Source organism: Notechis scutatus, chromosome 7 (genome assembly GCF_049901735.1).
Source record: "Notechis scutatus isolate UNSWTSFEM ecotype Mainland chromosome 7, rNotScu1.2, whole genome shotgun sequence".
Classification (NCBI taxonomy): Eukaryota; Metazoa; Chordata; class Lepidosauria; order Squamata; family Elapidae; genus Notechis; species Notechis scutatus.
The window spans coordinates 24,664,527-24,687,902 of record NC_142015.1 but is presented as its reverse complement, the minus strand read 5'-3'; the positions used below and the strand labels follow the sequence as shown (position 1 = coordinate 24,687,902).

General features: G+C 43.0%; 1 protein-coding gene across 6 annotated transcripts in view; it reads right to left on the bottom strand.

Annotated features, from left to right (window-relative positions):
- The window catches only part of TRIM29 (tripartite motif containing 29), a 36,928-nt gene extending 25,205 nt beyond the window's left edge, over positions 1 to 11,723 (bottom strand). For 4 of the 6 annotated variants that reach the window (XM_026681909.2, XM_026681911.2, XM_026681910.2 and 1 more), the window contains exon 1: positions 10,637 to 11,723. In XM_026681909.2, coding sequence (XP_026537694.1) covers positions 10,637 to 11,479 — 843 coding nt within the window. In that variant the 5' untranslated portion in view covers positions 11,480 to 11,723. The remainder of the gene's footprint in view (positions 1 to 10,636) is intronic. The other 2 variants (XM_087970158.1, XM_087970160.1) reach the window with 1 other exon arrangement.
- Positions 11,724 to 23,376: the final 11,653 nt, after the last annotated feature.

The following is a 23,376-nucleotide window of genomic DNA, read 5'->3' as shown; positions in this document are numbered from 1 at the left end:
ACTTCATCTACACATAGAAGTTGCACAGATTCAAGATGATGTAGGTTAGGGAAAATTGGCTTCCAGATAGTTGGTTTCCTACTTCAGAAGACTTATTGTGGAAATAGATTTGAAACTTTGTCTCTGAAGGTTTGCGGGATAAATAGTTTCCCAGCTTCTGGGATTTCTCTCCTTCTTTCACCTCTCCTGTCCTCCCTAGATGATGTGAGAAGGAGTTTTGCACACAGCAGCTTGTTGGATGGTGTCTTTTTCTTTTCCAACATAGAAAACAAAAGTGAGAAGGAAAAAAAATGGGACCAGGACCCATCCAACTGCCACCTCGGACAAACTCATGTTGGCCTCCTGGGCAAAATACTGACCATTGTAGAAGAAGACTAAGCAAATGGACCTTCTGCAGAATGTTTAAGGGAATAACTAGGGCTGGGCCTCAAATGGCCCAGAAATGTCCATCTTCACCCTCTTCAAGAATTACCTGTTGATTTATCCCCAGAAATAAAGAAGAGCAACTGAGTAAGAATCGGTCCAGCCATCTCAGTGAAACTTGGCCACAGTATCATATAATTAGATCTAGAACATATTAGAAGGGAGGGCCGGCAAGATTAGAAGTCAGCCAACACTTTGATTTATTAAACAGGCACATCTGCTGCATGCTGAAACCAAGAAGCCATGCGGACTGCCAGCCAATGCTCAGTGGTTGGTGTTCAGAAAAGTTCTTGGTGTGTTCCCAAATGCCTACAAGCTCTGAATGTGCCTCCTCCAAGCTGCCATGTTCAGAACGGGAAGGATATATGATCATGCCTAGCAAGAGATTTCTGCAAGATCGTGTGAGGTCTCCTGAAACCCAAAGAGATGCAGAAATGACCTCCTTTGAAATTCCTCCCAGCAATTCACTGGGCATTGATTTTCTTTCTAGCCAGATTCCCAGGGTGTGTTCACACGGCACTTTTGTGGGAACTGAAGCTCCATTCTTCTTGAGAACATCAGGTGACCTAGCCTTGGCATGCATGTCAGCTGTTGACTTACCATTCTCTTAAAGGCTAGGCAACACTCGGGTGTATAGTGTCGGTTCGCAAGCTTTAGAGAGGTCCTCTGTGGGTGAAGAACAAGGTAGGAGATATCTGACATGAAGTTCATGAAGGCTTCAACAGGTGTCTTCCTGAATATGTGGCCTTTGAGCATGGAAGCGGCAAATAATATACAAGAGCATAAGGAATCATAAAGAGACAGAACATCTCAAGAAAATGAATGTTACTTTTGTCACATATTTCATCTCCATCTTGATCAAGACAGGTTGAATGAATGGAGGTAAAAAGGAGTCTAAAAGCCAAATCTTTCCATGTCATATTCAGATATTCTGAAATGGGATGAGATAATCAGTGGAGCTGCATTCTACAGCTTCTTATTCTCAAAATAAGACAGGAATCAAAATATTTTTCTGTTAGTTTTGGATTTTTTATTCCCTTCTAGTCATTGCTTTTAAGCTCAGTTTTCTGTTTTCTTAATTGCTCTAAAATATTGCACTTAGCTTCAGATTTCTGCTCTGTTGGACTTTCTAATGTGTGTGTGTGTGTGTGTGTGTGTACTTTTGTAGGAACCATTTCAGCCTCTTAAACTGAGGAAGGACAAAAACAAGGAAATCTAATATTAGACATTTTCATCGCTACAAGGAACCTGTTTTCCAGAAAACTGATGACTCCCATTTTACTATTCGAAACCAATTTACCCCAAAAGTAGTTTGCACTAAAACAACATATTGCTCACCAGATATATTTGCTGGGAAAATGTACAACTCCAACTACCATGAGGATTATAACTAAATTCAGAGATATTAGAAAGGATTAATGAGGGAGAAATGGGACATTACTAAAGTGAGTGGGGGGAAAAAACCCACTCCTTGCCCTGGTTCAACAGTGTGGAATATATCAAAAAGATTGGAGATAAATTAGCCAAATCGAAATCCTATTGACTTCACATGTCACACTAAGCCACATTTGATTAATTTTGGTTTATGGTAGACACAACCGTTGGTTATGCACTAGATTAAGCAACTGTTCATGGCTTTCAAACATGTGAGCAGTCTCAGCATTTACCTAGTAGTAGTTCAGCTATCACATAATCCTGTTTGTTTTAACCATGGTTTGTTCAACAGGCATCCATACATTTCATATAACTGTTCTTGTAGACCACCTAGTTTCATTTTTAATGCTTTTTTTCTGAAACAGCAAAAAAGCACTTGCAATAAGTACATGACATGTAAAATATCTGGTTCAATAAAAGTGTCTGGAGCAAACCACAATGATGCCAAGATGGTGCCATGAGTACAAATACTGACATCATCTATGTGCATCTTAGCATCACGAGTCCATAACTCATGGGAATCGCCATCATTATACTAATGAGCACAACTTAGTCAACAAAGCCATCATGGATCCAGAACATCCATTATTCTAAGCCAGAAATGATGGTTTAAGCCACTTCCAAACACCACTTCCCTTCTTGTATTGTCCATCACCATCACCATCACCACTTATTCCCCGTGAGACATTGCTGCTTTCTAGCTTGTCCATTTATTCAGATTCCCATCTTGCTTTCCAACACTGATCTCTGAGAACCTGGGAACCACTGATCACTCCAACTGTAGATTCATTCAAGGAGATGAATTAAGATGAGATGGCGACGCCCGCTGAGGTTAATGTCACAGACTGGAGCCAAATGTATGTGGCCCTTGTTTTCCTCACTTGACACTGGTGTTAGCATTCTGAACTCAAACCTGTGGTGAGTGAACAACTTGAACCCAAGGAGGGCAAGTGAGATGGGACTTCAGCAGGAGATTGTCACATCTGTTGCCTGAAGAACAATTGAAACTCCCATGGAATCAGGTCTGTCATGCCCCACTAGATTTACACACACACACACACACACACAGAGGGGGGGATTTCTATTATCTCCACTAGACGGTCTACCAATGTTTAACATGGGCATTGGACTACAGCAACCATAATTCCCTTCCAGGGTCCCCAGTGGCCAAATCCTCTTTCCTTAAGGAGCCATCAAGGTGAGCCAGTTGCTTTGGAAGAAGAAATGGGCGGGAGAGAAAAGGATATTATTTCATTTCTATTTCATTCATTCAACTCCTTTGGGATGTTTGAATCATTTTCTCCAGTTACCTAAAAATTTTAACTTCAGCAGCTGCTTTTTCTGGGTCATTGTCACCAGCTCCTGGCCTCAGAAGAGGACCAAGAGAGGGCCTCCCCTTTGTTGTTAAGGAACCAGAAATTCAAGCTGGCTCTTTCTCTCTCCCTTCTGTGCAATTACTTGATTCTTTTTTAATTGCTACCCTAACAGCCTCCCTCCTACACATTCCCACATCGCCTCGGCCCTCTTTTCAAAACCTTTTTGTGTCCTTCTGTCTCTTTGTCCTCCCTTCTGCAGCCAAGAAATTGGAGAGTCTTGGCAATGTTTCTCAAACTGGCCCACTTTAAGATGGGTGGACTTTAATTCCCCGAATTCCCCAGCCATCTTAAAGTAGTCCAGTTGAGGAACAGTGTTTTTTTTTGGGGGGGGGGATGGAGAGTCAACAGACTAATTTATGATGCAGGATCCAATGTGGGTTGGTCACCGGAACCAGAGGTTTAGACTTCTGAGCTTTTGGACTCTGAAGTCCATCCTCAGGGAACTTCTGTCTCACAAGATTGCCTGTTTTGAGCTATGGAGATTTTCAGTCAGTCCCACAGATGCTTTCTCAAAAGTCAACTGGACTTTCTCTGTCTGTCAGCGTTCCAATTAACCAACTCCAAACCAATTAACTCCGAGACAAGCATTTCCTCAAAGTTCCATTTTATTAGAGTTGTCATATTGGCACATCTGGGAAAACCTGAATCTGAGAGTTCCGGGTTTTCCCTTCCCCAAAGAAATTCAAATATCCATCCCCTGCACCCACCAGTCCATCACATGGACCAATCAAAACGTCATCCCAACTGGAGGTATTCCTCCAGACATTCCTCTCCAGGTACAGGGAAACATGTCCTTGACACTCTGAGAAAGGATGTTGTTGAGTCTATCTTCCACCTCTCTATGAAATCCCCCCTCCCAAATCCCCAGGCACTAAATGTGGCAGCCTCAAAACTTCCAAGTAATATGGCTTCCGAGGCTGACACTGTTTTTCTTTGAAAATGTTTCATTTCTCATCCAGGAAGCTTCTTCATTTGATATTCTATGCATAGGATAGCTGGAAAAAAAAAAACAATCTGTAGAGAGAGAAGTTCCCTGAGGAACGTCTGAAAGTTCAAAAGACGCCTGGTTCAGGGGTCTGCAACCTGCAGCTCTGGAGCCACATGGGGCTCTTTTGGCCTTCTGTTGCGGCTCCCTGATGGCTGATCCCACCACTGGCTGGCCCCTCCCCTTCCCATCACTCCTCACTTGGCCTGAGAAGGTAAGGGTGATGGTGGGGGATGGAGACTCGCTCCATACTCCAAAGCAGGATGTGACTGGGTGGGATTGAGTAACATTGAGTTGGCCACATCCACCCAGTCACACTGGTTGTTAAATTATTGGCTCCCGGTGTTTTCTTTTCTGTGGGAAACAGGTCCAAATGGCTCTTTGAGTGTTTAGGTTGCAAGCCCCTGGTCTAGTTCTAGTGACTGATTAGAATTTAGAACCTGCAACATTGTTTTGGGACACATGTATTTGCCTTCAATCATAACTTAGGATGCTGCATGGATTTCCTTTTCCATAAGCATTATCTTCACATTTGTCCCCATCCTTCCCACAAAAGCATCTCTAAAAAAAGTGGCATCCAAAGTGTGTATGTTGTGCATAAAAACCATAAAGAAGCTAACTATGTCCATGCTATGGAAGCCTCCCATACTGTTATATACATTGTGACAAACAAAAATGGATTAGAACATCAACCATGCCATTGAAGATATCATGTTAACTCTGTTGATCCTTCTGCAGACACGCTTGCATAGAAATTTCTCGTCTTCTCAAAATAACTTTGGGAATGTTGCTCAGGTGAACAAAAACTACTAGTCTAGGGTCATCCAGTAAATTTCCAGGTAGTTTTTATCACCAAAACATTGGGGTATTCTTCATGCAACACATGAATCCCAAAATTGGGTGACTTGAGGATGGACCACAATGGAAACTAAGTTCAAATCTCCTATAAAGAATCAAGAAGCAATGGATGGAAACTAATCAAGGAGAGATCCAACCTAGAACTAAGGAGAAACTTCCTAACAGTGAGAACAATTAACCAGTGGAACAGCTTGCCTCCAGTGCTCCATCACTGGAGGCATTCAAGAAGAGACTGGACAGCCACTTGTCTCAAAATATAGGGTCTCTGGTTGCGCAGGGGGTTGGATTAGAAGACCTCCAAGAGCCCTTCCAACTCTGCTATTCTATTTGTTTCAATTCAATGTTATTATGATGTTTAGGTTGTTTAACTTAGAGAAAAGAAGGATTAGGAGTGACATGGTAGCAGTCTTCCAATATTTGAGGAGCGTCCAGAAAGAAGAAGCGGTCAACCTATTTTCCAAAGCATCTGAAGGCAAGACAAGAAGCAATGGATGGAAACAATCAAGGAGAGAAGCAACCTGGAACTAAGGAAAGATTTCCTGACAGTGAGGACAATTAACTAATGCAATGGCTTGCCTTCAGAAATTATGGAGGCTTTTAAGAAGAGATTGGACATCTGAAATGGTATTGGGTCTCCTGCTTGAGCAGGGGGTTGGACTAGAAGACCTCCACAGTCCCTTCCAGATCTGTTATTCTGTTAAATCATTGACATGGTGTTCTGACAGACTAAAAAGGTTGAGTAGTTCTTAAAATAGCTACAGCAAGAGCCCATTGGTATCTTAAAACCCCCAAATGTTGTCCCCCCCAAATCCTCAAAATACAGGAAATCCCGGTCCCGCTAGAAATAGACTCTATCCATGTCAGAACTAGCCCACCAGCTGGGGTTGGGCAAACCTTGTATCTAGCTGAAAGTTCAGGGTGGTGTGTGAACCCAGCATCTTGGATTAATTCAGCAAAATGAGGCTCAATTAACCATGAGTAATATGTTGGGCGAACCTAGATGTGGGTGAGATATTTACATTGTAGGTCTAGCCAGCATGATCAACACCTTCCCCTCCCTTGAGGATGCCCCACAGTCACATAAGATTCTCCACCGCAGGTAAAGATCCCTGATTTGTTTAGATGTGAATGGCTAAATAAAGTAGGTGTGCATGTCGGGGCAGGAGGAGAAATCCTAAACTTCTCCGTCGAGTGAAATTTGATGAGATTTATACAATTTCTTTGCTATTTAGAGAAACAGGGGTGCGTTCTTAAGGACGCCCTTAAGGATTTATCATATTTTGTCAAAAAAAAATTGAGGAGAAGGAAGAAGAAGAAGAGGAGGAGGAGGAGGAGGAGGAGGAGGAGGAGGAGGAGGAGGAGGAGGAGGAGGAGGAGGAGGAGGAGGAGGAGGAGGAGGAGGAGGAGGAGGAGGAGGAGGAGGAGGGAGGAGGAGGGAAGACAAGGAAGAAGATGAGGAGGAGGAAGAGCAGGAGGAGGAAGAGGAGCAGGAAGACAAGGAAGAAGATGAGGAGGAGGAAGAGCAGGAGGAGGAAGAGGAGGAGGAGGTGGAAGAGGAGGAGGAAGACAAGGAAGAAGATGAGGAGGAGGAGGAGGAAGCAGAAGGAGGAAGAGGAGGACTAGGAGGAAGAGGAGAAGCAGCAGGAAGACAAGGAGGAAGACGAAGAGGAGGAGGAGGAGGAGGAAGAGGAGGAGGAAGAGGAGGACGAGGAGGACGAGGAACGATAAGAGGATACAACCTTCACAATAGTCTATTGAAGGAAAAAATATAGCTAACCCTTCACTCATCACCATACTTGAGCCCAAAATTTATCTTGATAAGTTAGACAGTTGTTTAAGTGAAGGTTGTCCTCTTTTAGGACCTTTCTTGACACCGTTGTTAACTGAATCGCTGCAGTTCTTAAGTTAGTAACTTGGTTGTTAAGTGAATCTGGCTTTCCCATTGATGAAGCTTGCTTTGGATGGTGGCAAAAGGGTGGAATCACATAACCACGGGACACTGTGACTGTCATAAATACAAACTAGTTGCCAAGCGTCTGAATTTTGATCATGTGACCGTGAGGATAGTTCAACGGTCGTAAGTGTGAAAAACAGTCCTAAGTCACATTTTTCTATGCTGTTGTAACTTGGAACGGTCACTAAATGAACTGTTGTAAGTCAAGGAGTATCGGTGGTTTTTTTTAGACAAAACCATATTTGCCTTTGACAAATCCCATTCGCCAACCTTTTTCGCCTGCAATTCCTAAAGAGAAAGGACCCTTAGGCAAAAGGAAATTCTATTTTATTTTATTTTATTGAGCCTCTACGGAGTTTTTAAAACTTCCATACCAATGTCCCTTTAATTGAGTGGAGTTAAAAGGTTTTCAAGACTGAAAGGAGGTTAGATGTTCAACGAGAATGGAAAAAAGACAACAAGAAACCAACAGTTTGAAATGTAAGTTGGGTTGGTAATATGACCCTTTGGTGCTTTTTTAATGCTTCCTCTGCCATCCACGAGGCTCCAAAATCCGTGTAATCCTGCCTGATTCCAGCAAATTGGTCTAATTTGCCTCTCTGCTAATCCTTAAAGCATCCATCGCTGATGACAAGACAGAAAAAAAAAAGTCTTGTGGAATTGCAAACGCTTACTGGTTTTTCACAAGTCGGTGAATGAGTCCATGCATCGTGCTACAAACCAACGCTGGAAGTTTTTAAGAAGCGATTGGATAACCATTTGTCTGAAGTGGTGTAGGGTTTCCTGCTTAAGCAAGGGGTTGGACTAGAAGACCTCTAAGGTCCCTTCCAACTCTGTTATTCTAAGTTAAGTTGAAACCAGCTTCTTTAACTGTGGTTTACCAAATAAACTGTTGGCAAACCAAGTCTGAGGCAAAGCCAACCAAAGCCTAGAGAAATGAATTCTTTAAAACAAGGAACTCCAACCTTGGCAACTTTTAAGACTTGTGGACTTCAACTCCCAGAATAAGTCCACAAGTCTTAAAAGTTGCCAAAATTGGACATCTCTGCTTTAAGATATATGACACCCCTTTAAAGCAGCCCAGCATGCTCGTACTACCATATGTGGTGGACGTGCCCAAAAGCGAAAGCATACTGGACAAAAATACATATTTAGATAGAAAAAATAATAAAGGTACATATAGATTTAAAACCAGAAATATTTCTGTTGAGTATCATACCGGAAAAATATAATAAATGGACTATGTATCTAATGCTACGTGTGTTAACAGCACCCAGAATTGTATTTGCACAACATTGGAAAGATGTGGAGATCCCTACGGAAGAGAAGATAATTTAAAAAATACAAGAATGTGCAGAAATGGATAGATTAACACTTGAAATTAAAGAGGAGGAGGATACGGAATATTTTGAAACATGGGATTCGTTTTATCAATGGTTAACTAACAGAAACAGAAGTTAGAACATTTAAAATGATAAGAGAAGGATTAATTGTACTATGAGGGTTTATTATGATATATTTAATATTAATATGATTTAGTATTAATAGTAAGCATTAATATTATGTTGAGAAAATACTGTTATTATATGATCACTACCAATGAACATTATTACTTTGATGATGATGACCAGTGCTCTAACTGTAACCAGACAACACACTGTTCATATAGACATTGAAACTGTTGCTCTTTCTTTATATAGTAATTTTTTTTTTTTAAAAAAAGTATTACTTAAAACAGCCCAATATACCCCACACCCAAAATGCATCTGTGAGGGCTCATTCTCAACTTCATCAACCGCTGCAAGAATAAACCGGGAAGAGAGAAGAGTGGAGAGAAAGAGTAGGATGCGCAGATAATCTGCAGAATCTGAAAACTTAACGTGGGGGGTGGAAAAAGGAAACCCACCATTCGACACTCCGATAGTTTTAAAGCGGTTCCAGGGTTTTGCCTCTCGTCCTAAAAGAAGCACTGAAACCAAAAAAAATATTTCCTTGTCTCAAGCACCTCTCACTCAAGGAGCTTGAAATCTGTCACGTGGATTTCAAGATGGGATAAAGCGAAAAACAGCCCATGCTTCCTCGTCCGTATCTGCATTAGCAGCCGATAGATTTCCAGAACAATTCAGCTAGAATCGAGTCCCAGCATGCCTTCTTGGGCAAAGGCCTTGCAACCAGGCAGAGTGGGAGGTGTTAGGGATATGGGGATAAATAAAAGCAGGTTACCAGGTATTTCGTGATAAGGGCCATACAGGTCACAATTGTTACTTTAAAATAAATTAGAATTATTTTTCCTGCAGTGCATTTTGGCCAAGAGGTCAGTGAAGTAATTGGTTCACAGTAGATTATCTTTGCAGGGATTAAAGAGAGAATGATATTTTTTTTCCCCTAACCATCTTTTAATAAATAAATATTATACGCATGACTACACTGTGCTATGTAAGTTGAATGTTTCACATTTAAAGCCCAGTGGTTGCAAGAGGATTCTTCAGGATGATGAGGGGAAGGGAAAGGAAGGGAAGAAAAAAAAAGGAAGAAAGACATGGAATGGGAAGGGAAGAAAGAAATAAAATGGGAAGGCAAGAAAGAAATGGAATAAAGAAATGGGAAGGGAAAGGAAAGGAAAGGAAAGGAAAGGAAAGGAAAGGAAAGGAAAGGAAAGGAAAGGAAAGGAAAGGAAAGGAAAGGAAAGGAAAGGAAAGGAAAGGAAAGGATAAAAAGGGTTGGGATTGGATGGGATATTGGAAAAGAATACTTTCTATTCATTCTATTCATACAGTTCAATACATGGTCAGCAGAGGTGATCATCTTGTTCTCTTTCCTCAACTTTTCTGAAGTAATATCCCTCACCCAAGATTTAGAAAGCAACTTTTGAATATCTATTCTAAGATCTAACCCTCAACACAATTCTTACTTTTACACACACTTCTGCAGTAGTGTATCAGGAGAAGCTCCAGTCCTTCCTAAAACTCTACTCATCTCTTCAAGCCAAGGCAGATGTTGAATTTTTTTCCCAGCAACTTCTTTATAAACACACCCAAGCATTGCTGGTATCTTTCCAAAGAGGTCCAGTTTTAAGAAACTCAATGCTGTCTAAAATCCACCCCATCTCCCTCCATCTCAACTTTTGGGTCATAACTTCAGGTTAGAATCTTTGTGTTAAGAATCTCTATTATTTGTACAATATTTACATTTTGCTTCCAATCCTCCTAGCTGTTTTTGTTCTGACCTTCCCCTCTTTTTTGCAGCCACAGATAAAACTTGTTCCAAGTGTCGTAATATTCTGAATCCCCCTTATTTTTCATTTCTAAAGTTAGTCTATCAGATTCTGCACATGCCAAATGAAATACTTTTAAATGCAAGCAATGCAACCATGCACGGGTACAAATCAGCACACCTTGAGCAATTCAATGATAGATATGGCCAGGTCAATTAACTCTTTGTATAGCCCAGAGACAGAAAACCTAACTAGCTAAATACCACTTAACGTTCAATCTAGGTTATTTGGTCCCATTTGGGTGAAAATGCTTCCTTGCAAAAATCCCGGCGAGGAAAGAAAGAGTAAGGGTTCAACAATATGCCAAAAAAATTAAAATAAAATTACAATACCTCCTTTCCGGATTTCTCTATCTCTACCGTCACGGTGGTATGGTTCTTGTGTTCTTGGAACATGCAAAGGTAACAGATGCAGACTTGGTCGGTCTGGCAGAAAAGCTCCATGGTCTTGCCATGAATGGGGCATTTCCTGGCTTCAAAGTCTTTGATGGGATCCAGAAGCTGGTGATCTCGAAAAGCAGCCCCTTCAAAGTGGGGCTTCAGGTGAAGCTCACAGAAGCTGGCTTGACACACCAGGCAGGACTTCACTGCCTTCTGCTTGTTGTCAATGCAAGAGTCACAAAGGACCTCTTCCAGAACCACCCGGGGTCTTCCAGAAGGTACTCTACTGGCCCGGTTGAAGTTGGTCCTTTTGGTCTCTCCAGTTTCCCCTAGGGTGATAATGGGTTTTCTTAGATCTGAGATCTGCCCACTGGAAAACATTGGCTTCTTCCCTTCTCCTTCATTGCCAAAAGATTTCTTGGCCTCTACGTTAAACAGGGGCTTCCTCAAATCTCCGCGCTCTGGAAAAGTGACCTGGGACCTCCGAGTTTCTCCTCCAGCAGGAAAACCTGACTTTTTGGATTCCCCAACCTCCATATTGAAGTAGGTTGACCTCTTCTCATCAGACGACTCCACAAATTGGATGATCGGTCTCTTCCAGTCACCTCCGGCATACACAGAATTCTTGAGTTGGGTTGTCTCTAGGTTTGGCGCCACATTGTTTTTGTTGGCTTCTTTCTCAACTTTCTTTGGGCTGCTGGATTTCTTCCCTTCTTCTGTCTCTTTCTTGGGTGAAGTGGGGGCGTTGGCTTCCTCTTGCTTGCCGGTGGTCCCATTGGTCCTTGCCGTTTCCATCTCTTGGTCCTTTATCCCCCTGCGTTGGCTTTCTGGTCTCTTCTTTGCAGCCACGCTCTGTGAAGGATTGAATCAAATTGCAGGCTAATATGCTCCTTTCTTTACAGAAACAGCCAAGTTCTCAGGCCTTGATCCCAGCGAGGAATGAAAAAAGAAGAGAGGGAAAGCATTACCTAAATGCCACACCTGGAAAATGGGGAGGAGAAGGGAAACACCTAGATTATACAGGTAGAGCCAGAGAGAAGACAGGCAAAGAGATGTTACAAAAGGCATCAAGGAATCCTGCTTAATTATAGAAGGTGCTCCACACCCAAAAATATACCTGTCTAACCAGGTTAGGGAGTGAAAAGCTATTTATGTGTCACACTACTTTCTTCTTGTTCTTCTTCTCTTCTTCTTCCTCTTCCGCCTCCTCCTCCTCTTCTTCTTCCTCCTTTTCCTCCTCCGCCTCCTCCTCTTCTTCTTCCTTCTCCTTCTCCTCCTCCTCCTTCATTTTCTCTTACAAAAATTATTTTCATTATGAGGCTGCCAGCAGGCCTGCTACCTGCTTCAAAAAATAACTACTTCTTGACAGCAGGAATACATAAGTAGAATTAGCCAGAGAGGTGAAAATATCCACCAGGCAAGTTTTATTAAGCAGGATGCATGAACATAAGCAATTTAGCTTTCAATTAAAAGACATGAAGAGAATAAGAAACCAGCTACTAAATATCAAGAATGAGAGAATGGCACCCTCAGCACCAGATGCCATCAGGCTTCTCCGTGACAACCAAAAAATTAGTAGAAGTTTATCATCTCAGGCTTTGAAATTCTCCTTCAGGTATTATCTTTTCAGACTTTCAACGTTAACCCTCATCTATTTTATTTGCAGAATATAATTGCAAACTCTCATGCTATTTCAATTTAAATCAATGAGGAAGGGCCAGAAACAGAGAAGCAGGGTTCAAAATACAGCTTCATGAACATCATGAAGATCTGGAAGAATTCATCTTGTGGACCAGAGACAATGAAGAGCATCCTTCTCACCTTCTCCATTTCCACTGCCCTGACCTCATGAGTGACATATACACCCTCATCTATTCCTGAAAATAATACCTTCATTTATGCAAGCATCCACTTAGCATCCTAGTGAGGCTTTTCAGTAAATAAGAATGTTGCATGTCCTTGTTTGTAATTGGCCACCAAGAATTCCTCATGGGTGCTCCATAATCTCCTCCAACTCCACTTCAGAATCATCAGCCATGCTCCAATTTCTGAAAAGGAGCACCTTATTAACTTATTGTTTAAACAAACACCTCTTGGGGCATTAGAGTTGGATGTCTTGGGCTGCCCTGTATGTTGACCTGCTTTCTCCCAACAGTAGCCTGCAGTAACATTAAGACAATGATAGAACCTTCTCAGATTCTTGGGTTGAGTTCTGTCTTCTCAGATCCACAGGTAGTCCTCAATATATAGCTATTTGTTTAGTGGATATTCAAACTTCAAAGGCCCTGTAAAAAGGAAGGAAGGAAGGAAGGAAGGAAGGAAGGAAGGAAGGAAGGAAGGAAGGAACTAGCAATAGCCCTTACACTTATTTACTGCTTCACAGTGCCTTACAGCCCTCTCTCAGCAGTTTATAGAGTCAGCCTCTTGCCCCCAACAATCTGGGTCCTCATTTTACCAACCTGGGAAGGATTGAAGACTGAGTTAACTTTGAGCTGGTCAGGATTGAACACCTGGCAGTCAACAGAATTAGCCTGCAATATTGCATTCTAACCAGAAGGAAGGAAGGAAGGAAGGAAGGAAGGAAGGAAGGAAGGAAGGAAGGAAGGAAGGAAGGAAGGAAGGAAGGAAGGAAGGAAGGAAGGAAGGAAGGAAGGAAGGAACTAGCAATAGCCCTTACACTTATTTACTGCTTCACAGTGCCTTACAGCCCTCTCTCAGCAGTTTATAGAGTCAGCCTCTTGCCCCCAACAATCTGGGTCCTCATTTTACCAACCTGGGAAGGATTGAAGACTGAGTTAACTTTGAGCTGGTCAGGATTGAACACCTGGCAGTCAACAGAATTAGCCTGCAATATTGCATTCTAACCAGAAGGAAGGAAGGAAGGAAGGAAGGAAGGAAGGAAGGAAGGAAGGAAGGAAGGAAGGAAGGAAGGAAGGAAGGAAGGAAGGAAGGAAGGAAGGAATAGCACTAGCACTTAGACTAACTTATCACTTCACAGTGTTTTACAGCCCTCTCTAAGCAGTTTACAGAGTCAGCCTCTTGCCCTCAACAATCTGGGTCCTCATTTTACCCACCTCGGAAGGACAGAAAGCTGAGTCAACCTTGAGCCTGGTGAAATTCGAACTACCAAATTGCAGTCAGCCGGCAGTCAGCAGAAGTAGCCTGCAGTACTGCACTCTTAACCACTGCACCACCGTGGCCCGTGCTAGCAACGACCGTGTCATCCCACTCCATGGGTGTAGGGGAAGTGTGGAGAATTGTCTATAGTTCATACTTAATCTTCTGGCTCAGTGAAGTATGCAAACCATCTAGATTTAGAGGACGCTTTCAGGGAGACCCTTCTGCTTCTTCTCTGAACAATTGGCCAAAGCACTGCAGGGAACATGGTTCATTGTGTTTGACTTTCCTGCGAATGTTGCCAAGAGCAGGCATTTGTCAACCGTGACCCTGTGGCTCATGTCTCAGCTGGCGCTGTGATCCTTCTTGTCATTGCCTTCCATGCCAGACATGTCTAGACACTGTGGGGTGGAGTGAAGTGCTAGGAATGAGAGTGACAAAGTGTTCCGGTCAACACCTCCAGGTTGTGGCACTACAGTAGCTTCTCTCTTCTTCTTCTTCTTCTTCTTCTTCTTCTTCTTCTTCTTCTTCTTCTTCTTCTTCTTCTTCTTCTTCTTCTTCTTCTTCTTCTTCTCTTCTTCTTCTTCTTCTTCCTCCTCCTCCTCCTCCTCCTCCTCCTCCTCCTCCTCCTCCTCCTCTCTCTCTCTCTCTCTCTCTCTCTCTCTCTCTCTCTCTCTCTCTCTCTCTCTCTCTCTCTCTCTCTCATGCAATACTGTCATTACCATAATCACCGGGCAAATGTTCCATTTATCATCATGGGCCAAGTCACGCCAGGCTGCAAGCCAGAAGAAAGCATGTGGAAAATCAGCTAAAAGGGTGTTTTGTGGCTCTCCTCTCCGTGAAAGAAACCTGTGTGACTTTTTGTGTTGTGCTGCATTCGAGGGGAAGTGTTGTTTTTCAAGGTTGTGCAACCTTCAATCAAGGTTGTCTCCAGATTTTGCCGAAATCTAAACTCAGCACTGTATATTTTTTAAAAAGTAGCTGTAGATTATTTGAGGAATGCCAAAGGATGTCAAACAGGTTTCAGAGTAGCCCCATTGTTTAAGGAACAAGTTTGGGGTTCTCTTTTTTAGAGAGATTTTTTTTTTTTTTTTTTGGTCTGGGGCAGAAAAGGGGAGTTTTCAAATTCATGTTATGTCCCAAATATATTTCTTAGCATTTTTGTTTCAAGAACTGTATCACTACATCCTGGGACATACAAAATTGGATAAATTCAGTCTAATTCAACCCATTGCTTTAGGGGACTTCAGTTGGAAAGTTCAAAGATGAAATTCTTCAAAGTTCCTCTGTTTTATTCTGTTTTTTTTAAAAAAAAAAAAAAAACTTCCAGAAAGTTTTGATCATCAATTGCTACTATTGTTATCCATTACTCTTCCTTTATTGCTGAGCCTTGTTGCTGTGCTTTACAATACTGTACTTTAATGTTGTTTTGATTTTACATAAGTTTGTCTCTCTCTTAGAAAAACTAAGGATCTGGAGATGTCTTACTTATTACAAATGCACAGCAATCTTTGCTGGAATTCCCCATGAGACCCACCCAGGCTGAAGGCTTGGTGGAAACAGTTCCCACAAACACGTTAGGCCAGTTCCACTTTCCTTTAGCTTGTTTTCTGAATTTTATTTTATTTTTTTAAATACAGAAGACATCTTTTTTATAGGGTAAAAACAATACAAGTTTAAAGAAGAAAAAATATAAGTATTAAATGAAAGAGGAAAAGGAAAAAAGATATAAAGAAGAGGCTTTTGATCTTCTTTACAGCACTTAGAGTTGCATTTATATTTATCCTGACTGTGTATGCTTATATTGTGGCTCCTTTCTTTCAATATTGAGAAGGAAGGAAGGAGGGAAGAAAGAAAGGAAAGAAAGAAAGAAAGAAAGAAAGAAAGAAAGAAAGAAAGAAAGAAAGAAAGAAAGGAAGGAAGGAAGGAAGGAAGGAAGGAAGGAAGGAAGGAAGGAAAGAAAGGAAAGAAAGGAAAGAAAGAAAGAAAGAAAGAAAGAAAGAAAGAAAGAAAGAAAGAAAGAAAGAAAGAAAGAAAGTGAGGGAGGGAGGACAAAAGGGAGGGAAGAAGGGAGGGAAGAGGGAGGAAAGGAAGGAGGGAGGGGGGAGAAAGGAAGGGAGGACAGGAGGGGGAAGGGAGAAAAGAAGAACAAGAGGGAGGGAAAGGGAGGGAGAGAGAGGGAGGGAGGGAGGGTGGTATCTCCAAGTTTAAAGCTTGCTTCAGGAAAAAAAAAATATTTTAAAAAGTGACTGTTGTCATTTGCATATTTAGAAGCTTCTCAGCTAATTTATAGGGAAAACTGCCTATGTTAAATTGCATAGAGAACCTCCATAGATTAAGGGAAGTTGTAAAAGAAAACAGATATATGGATTTTTTTTTTCATTGCTCTTTCTTCTTTCACGGATGATCGAGGCAGAACGCTGCTAACCAGAGTATTAAGCTGGCCCAATACAAATGCATTAACTCCCCTCCCATCCACCACCAGTGCTTGGCCCCAGTGCTAGAAAGGGTGTCTCTTACCCACAAGGAAAAAAAAATCCCCGTTTCTGTTTTAAAGGGGATGCTTTGAATGGAGAAGCAGGAAGGAAGCGAGACCATTAGCTCAGACTCAATTAAAGTGCTAAAAATAAGTGGGAAAGCCTGCAATCCTACTGGGTTTCAAGTGCTATTGGAGCAGCGTTTGGGGGCAACATTCAGAAGTATAAGAGTAACTGATGAAACGATGCAGAAACAGGACTATGAAGTGCAAGAAATGAGGTGGCCACGCCCTTCGTTGGGGCAATTTCACTCTCCGAAAGAAACATTCAGGAGCCTGTGTGGGAAAAACATGTACAGACAAGAGAATGGTTCTTCTTCGGTACAGCTGAGTCAAAGCGCCAGGATCCCCACCCACCCCTTCCTCTCTCTGAGTGATTTCTCTTTCTTCTTTTTCTTCGTCTTTTGATGTTGCAGTTCAATAAGGGAACTAGACAGGAGCTTGAGGGTGAAGATCAGAAGGCCAGCAGATGTCGGAGGAAGAAAAAAGAGAGCAGATCATCTGAAAGAGAAACGGAGGGAGAAAGTAGTCAAGGGAAGGAGACACAGAAGAGAGGGAGTGCAGAAAAAAAAGGAGATGTATATATTTATATTTTATATAATATGTTTAATATATTAATATATTTTATATTTATTTATATTTTATATATATTTAAAAGGCTGGTTGAGGATCTCAGGATGCAATGAACCAAGAAAAACAAAGCTGGCACCAACTTAAACCCACAAAAGCATTTATCTAGGTAGCAGAATAGACATTCCAATTGAAAAGAATATCTGTAGCTCAGGGTTGAACTGTGGAGTCCTTGGAGCTGTGTGAGCTCAGTGATTTTCTTGCAGATGTTTCATTACCCAACTAGGGAACATCATCAGAGCACTGAAGTTGTTGTCTATTTTGGGTCATGAAACATCTGCAAGCCAACCGCCCAGCTCAGAGACCAAACATCTGCCGAAAAGACATTGCCTTTTTCCTGGTTCATCACAAAGCTTTTCTGATACAAATTAGAAGTGTTAGATCCTCCAACCTCCCTAATTCTCAGATGTGTCAGGCTTCATTCCACATGTTCAGTTATTTAGAGATTTCCCAAGAGCAAGCCTCCCGAGAAGCCAACTTCCAGTGGGAACGGTACTCATCAAAGGAAAACAGCATGTTCGGGCAAAACCTCCTGGCAAAAGAGCAAACAAGCGTGGCTGATGACTTTCTTCCTAACAAGGAAGCATCCTTGGATGAAAACACCCAAATCTTACTGGTCTCTTCTAGCAGCCAGCAGATGGGAAACTCCTTCCCTTAGATCAGCAAATAATGTTGAGCTACCTATGCAGAAGACCAAGCAAGGCGGCCCAGGAAGTTGTAACAAGAATGGGGAAAGAGAGCACAATAGACTTGCTATGGAAGCTTCATTGTATTTAAACCCAAGTTAGAACAGTCTGCTGTCTTTGCAATATTGTTGGACTCCCAACTCCTCGTTGTATCTAAACCCAAGTTAGAACAGTCTGCTGTCTTTGCAATATTGGTGGACTCCCAACTCCTGTTGGTCTTGTTGGACTCCAACTCCTAGCTGTCTCTGCAGCACTTCAATGACCAGGGTGATGGAAGATACAGATTAACAGAGTTGGAAGGGGCCTTGTAGGTCATCTAGTCCAACTCCCGATGTAGACATGGGGGTCTCCTTTATCTAGTGTAAAGATGGCAGGAGATTGCTCTCCATTTCAGATGATGATGTTTATTTCTAGGGTACTTTATTCTTCTAGACACCTTCTTCTATTTAAAGGACTTTCCAGTCAAGGTCTCTTTACATGTGAAGGCCCCTCCAGAGGAAAAGCTTTGAACTTCCCCATTAATAACAAAAGTGCAAAAACATTATTTCCGAACTAACACCTGGATAGTCAATTGAGTGAGTACCTAGGTCATAGTTTTCCCTGCTACAGGAACATTATTCTGTTTCTGCTTCAATTATTCTAATTATTTCTAAATGTGCACTTTTTGCCATTAATTAAAATGCACATATTTCATCCCAATCTGTGCTCTCATGCCCTCTTAAATATATTTATTTATGTCATGCATTTACATAAATTTTCCAGTTCTCTTCCAGGCAGACCATAGCAACCTACAGTGTTTTCCTTTTGTCCTTCAAAGAAGATGATGAAAGACATGAGGGCCAGAGAAAGAGCCAGGATTTGAACCAGCTTTGGAGCAAACGGCTTCCAATGCTGAGATATCAAACTCTGGTCTCCTCTCTTCTTACTTTTCTCCTCAATCCAAAGATCCATTGTCATCTAAAGATGGAAGAGAGAAGTCAACCACTGTAGTTCAAATGCGTTATCTCATCCATTCCTTGTACATTAGCAGAACAATTCCAAACCCTCTCAAGGTGTTCTCATCTTGGAGAACCTCAACAGGTCAAACTTCTGTAGATGTCTACTAAAGACCCTAAGAAAACTCTTGGATCCAGAATGATTGGCCCTACTTTTGGGTGACCCTTCTGCTTGGAGTTCCTTCAAAGGAATCATCCTGCTTAAGACCTCCTCTCAAAATTCCTTCTGACTCCCACTTTCTAACCTGTAGAAGTGTTCAAAACATTTCAAGGTCCAAACAACTCAACTTGCTCCCAACCAGGGGTGACCAATCCGAACATATCAAAATTGTTCCGATGTCAAAGCGCATCAGGACAGTCTAAACACGACAAAACAGATCCAGCTTGAAAACAAGCCATTGTGTCCTCTGTTTCACAGTAGAACAACCTAGTTTTGGGTCACACCAATTTCAGTAATTGGTTGGGATGTGGTTTGGGAGCAAAATGTGACCCGAGATATGTCCCATGCATCCCCCAGAATATAGCACATCCCATCCTGCCTTGCACTTCAGTTCCTATAGAAGAGGATATTTGTAGCTCAGAGTTGGACTGTGGAGTCCTTGGTGCTCTCTGAGCTTGGTGCTTTTCCTACAGATGTTTCACTACCCAACTAGGTAACATCATCAGTGCTAGAAGGGAGTGGGGTTGAAGAGGAGGAAGAGGAGATGGAGATCTGTGGAGTCCTTGGTGCTCTCTGAGCTTGGTTGTTTTCTTGCAGATGTTTCATGACCCATCTAGGTAACATCATCAGTGCTGGAAGGGAATGGGATTTGTAGAGGGGGAGGAGGGGGAAGGGAGGGGGAGGAGGATGGCAGTGGGGTCCTTGGTGCTCTCTGAGCTGGGTTGTTTTCTTGTAGACGTTTCATGACCCAACTAGGGAACATCATCAGTGCCAATGCAACTTCACTACTTCACATGTTCACAGTGCAGCTTCACTTCTTGCAGTCCCTGCTGCCTAATAAGGCCTACAATATCCGGGGGAGGCACCAGGTTGAAGTAGACTCCCCTAAAACATCCCTGAATCTCACACTTAGAAAAAACTTTAAAAGTTTAGCAGGAAAGGTAGAAAAAAAATAATCTGCTCTTTATCTTCCACTATCCCGTTGATTTATTTCTTTGGCCCTCGTCCCCTGGCTGTATTTGTGTGAAGAGGAGTGGATTCCTATTTTGTTTTTTCTGCAGCTAATTACAAATCACTTAAACACTCCATCAAGTTCAGACTCAGCCCCATGAAGCATCATGGGACTAGCTGACGCCCAAAGTTTGCTCAGTAGGATGGCCCCAGGGCTACGCCTGGCCTACATCAAGGCGAGGGAGGGACTGGCTTCTGAATCCACTCAGACCCCCTTATATGTCTCCCCCAGGGTTTTTTTTAGCCTGCTTTGCCAGGTATAAAAATCCACCGGGATTTCTCTCAACAGCCTTGCTTTGTACAGCCAGAGCAAAAGGAAGAAGTCCCACTCTTTTCATCTAGTGTTGGGTCAAGATATTTTTCCCTCCTTCTCCTTCCTTGGTTGTGCAAATGCAACAGGCTGGCAGCACAATCGGAACTCAGAATGCTTTTTCTCCTAACCTGTCATTAGCTTATGGAATTCTCTTTCCAAAGATGAGAGGATAACAAAGCTGTAGGATAGCAAAGTCATCGCATTGATAGCTGTTGTGGCCCGGCAGCGGCTAGCGGAGCTGGCAGCACAGTCGGACAGTGAGGAGGTTGGGGAGGAACATGGGCCAGTCCTGGAGGCTGAGGAAGGCTAGGATGAGGGCTCTGCATCAGAGGCCGAGATGGGGCCAGGGCAGTCTGGCAGTCATCAGCTGCCAATGGAAAGCAGTGAGGCAGGGGAGCAGCTGGAGCCTGTTCCCTGCTTGCTCATGTGCAGAGCTGCCAAAAGAAAAGAACAATTACAAACTAAGGGTCGATGTGGGAGGAAAGCCACAAGTGGATGGTGAATGGCCCCTCCCATAGGGATTAAAAGAGGAGCAAAAGGGGAGGGGCTTTTGTAGGAAACGATTTGTTCATTGCAGCAGTGTGAAGATCTGTCTATGCATCTCAGAGACACTGTGCTGAGTCCTTCCTTGTCAACACTGCCTTTGAAAATATTTACTTGGCAGCTGTCCAAGCTAGATAAGGCCTGTGCTCCTAATTAGGCCCTTGAAAGACTGTTTGCCAGGCCCTTGGCTGAAGGTGAATGCAAGACATTCATGTTCATTTAATAAAAGGGGTTTTGCCGGGACAAAAAGTCCGCTTAGTGCTTTTGGGGAAAGCCTAGGTCAGAACAATCAGGGATTTGAGATGGAGAGCAGGTCACGATGGCTAGGTAGAATCTCTGATTCCAGAAGTAGTAGACCACTGAACACCAGTTTTCAGGAAATATCAGTATGAGAGAACAATGACCTTCAAACCTTGGGTTTAGCACTGTGTAGAGGTTCTTTGGCCACCTAATGAGAAGGAAGGACTCACTGGAGAAGAGCTTAATTCTGGGAATGATGGAGGGCGAAAGAAGAAGGAGGGGACAGCAGAGAAGGGAGGGGCTGGATGAAGTCACTGAAGCAGTTGGCATGAACTTAAATGGACTCCAGAAGATGGTAGAGGACAGGAAGGCCTGGAGGAATGTTGTCCATGGGGTCGCAATAGGACGGACACGACTTCGCGATTAACAACAACAATAACAACAACAAGAGGTTCTTTTGGCCAAGGAGAACTCCATTTGGCCACTGAGAATTGCTTTCTTCACTCCTTCTCAGGTCCATTGCTTTCCCGAGATTACTGCTGGTTCATGGATTCGTGCCAGGAATCCCAATCAAATAGGGATCTAATGTCTGGATAAAGTCAGTTGGATTCAGACATGTGAAGATATCGCTGGGGCTAAGGGACCTCCAGTTATTTAGTTTATTAAACAAACTTCTGTAACTATTTTTTTTAAAGAATGTAGGATGGTGGGCAAAATAAAAACACAAAACTAGGATTTAAAACAATAAACTACTTTGAGGCCCTGATTAAAAACTCAGGTCCATCCATCAATCATGTGCCAGCTCTATGAACTTCCTGGTCCCAATGCCAGCAGGGATTTTCACTGCTTTCCTGGAAACCAAATTTGGAATACTGCATCTGATATAAAAAAAGATGTTGAGATCAGAGATGGTATTCAGCAGGATCTGACCAGTTCTGGAGAACCGGTAATGAAAATTTTGACTAGTTTGGAGAACCAGCCAATACCACCTCTGCCCCCATCTATTCTCTGCCTCCTGAGTTCCAGCTGATCAGCTGAATCTTCTTTGGTTGCCCTGCACAAGAGAACAGAGGTGGAAAGCAGGTTAGTGGGGTGGGGAGGGAATGGGATTTTGCAGTAACCTTCCCCCTGGAGTGGGGAGGGAATGGAGATTTTACAATGTCCTTCCCCTGCCACGCTCACCAAGCCACGCCCACCAAGGCACATCACGCCCACCAAGCCATGCCCACAGAACAGGTAGTAAAAAAATTTGAATCCCACCACTGGTTGAGATCCTAGAACAAGTGCAGAGAAGAACCCCCCAAAAAATGATTAGTAGTCTGGAGGCTCAACTATACAATGAACAATTGAGGGAACTGTCTAGTCTAATGAACTGAAGGAAGAGGGGTGGCATGATAGCAGTCTTCCAGTACTTGAGGGGCTATCACAGAGAAGAAGGGTTGGCTTATTCTCCAAAGCCCTGAAGACAGAGCAAGAAGCAACGGATGGAAACTCATCAAGGAGAGAAGCAACCTAGAACTAAGGAGGAATTTCCTGAGAGGGAGAACAATTAATCAAGGGAACGACTTGCCTTCAGAAATTGTAGGTGCTCCATCACTGGAGGTTTTTTAAGAAGACATTTGGACAAGCCATTTGTCCAGAATGGTATATGGTCTCCTGCTTGGGCAAAGAGGTTGGACTAAAGCAAGGGTCTTCCAACTTGGCAAGATTAAGACTTGTGGACTTCAACTCCTAGAATTCCTGAGCTAACATGACTGGAGGAGGAATTCTGGGAGTTGAAGTCCACAAGTCTTAAAGCTGTCAAGTTTGAAGAGCCCTGGACTAAAGAATCTCCACGATCTCTTCCAACTTTATTATTCCATGTTCTACACTTCTGGGAAAAACTGTCCCATAAAGGAGAAGCCATGACATGTATTCAAGATCCCTTTAGGGGACATCTTCACCAAAAAGACCAGGGGTGGACTGCTACCGGTTCGCCCTGGTTCGGGTGAACCGGTAGCTAACCAGTAGCTAATTTAATGGCTGGTTCAGCGAACCGGCAAATCGTACCCCTGGCTGTCCCCGCCTTGCCCACTCTGCCTTGCCCCTCCCAAGAGTCCCCATGTGGCCCATTTGGATGCCATGTAAGTGCAGGGCCCATGTGGAGGCTCAGGGAGGATGAAAACGGGACTCCTGGAGACTTTGGAAGGCCAGAACGGGCCTGTTGCCTCCAGAGGTCCTCCGAGCCTGGGGGGCCTCAGCCCAGAAAGAAACGGTTGATTCTCTTCATTGGGGCACATCAAAAGTCTTCAGTGCATTTAAGGAGCAATTCTCTGCACATGGGCAAATTTTCGCCCTCTTGGAAGCTCCAGGAAAGCTGCAGTGCAGGAGGCCGACTAGGCCATGCCCACCATGGCTACATCCACCCAACAACTTGCTGATATTTTTGAAGCCCACCCCTGAAAAAGACCATGTCCACTTT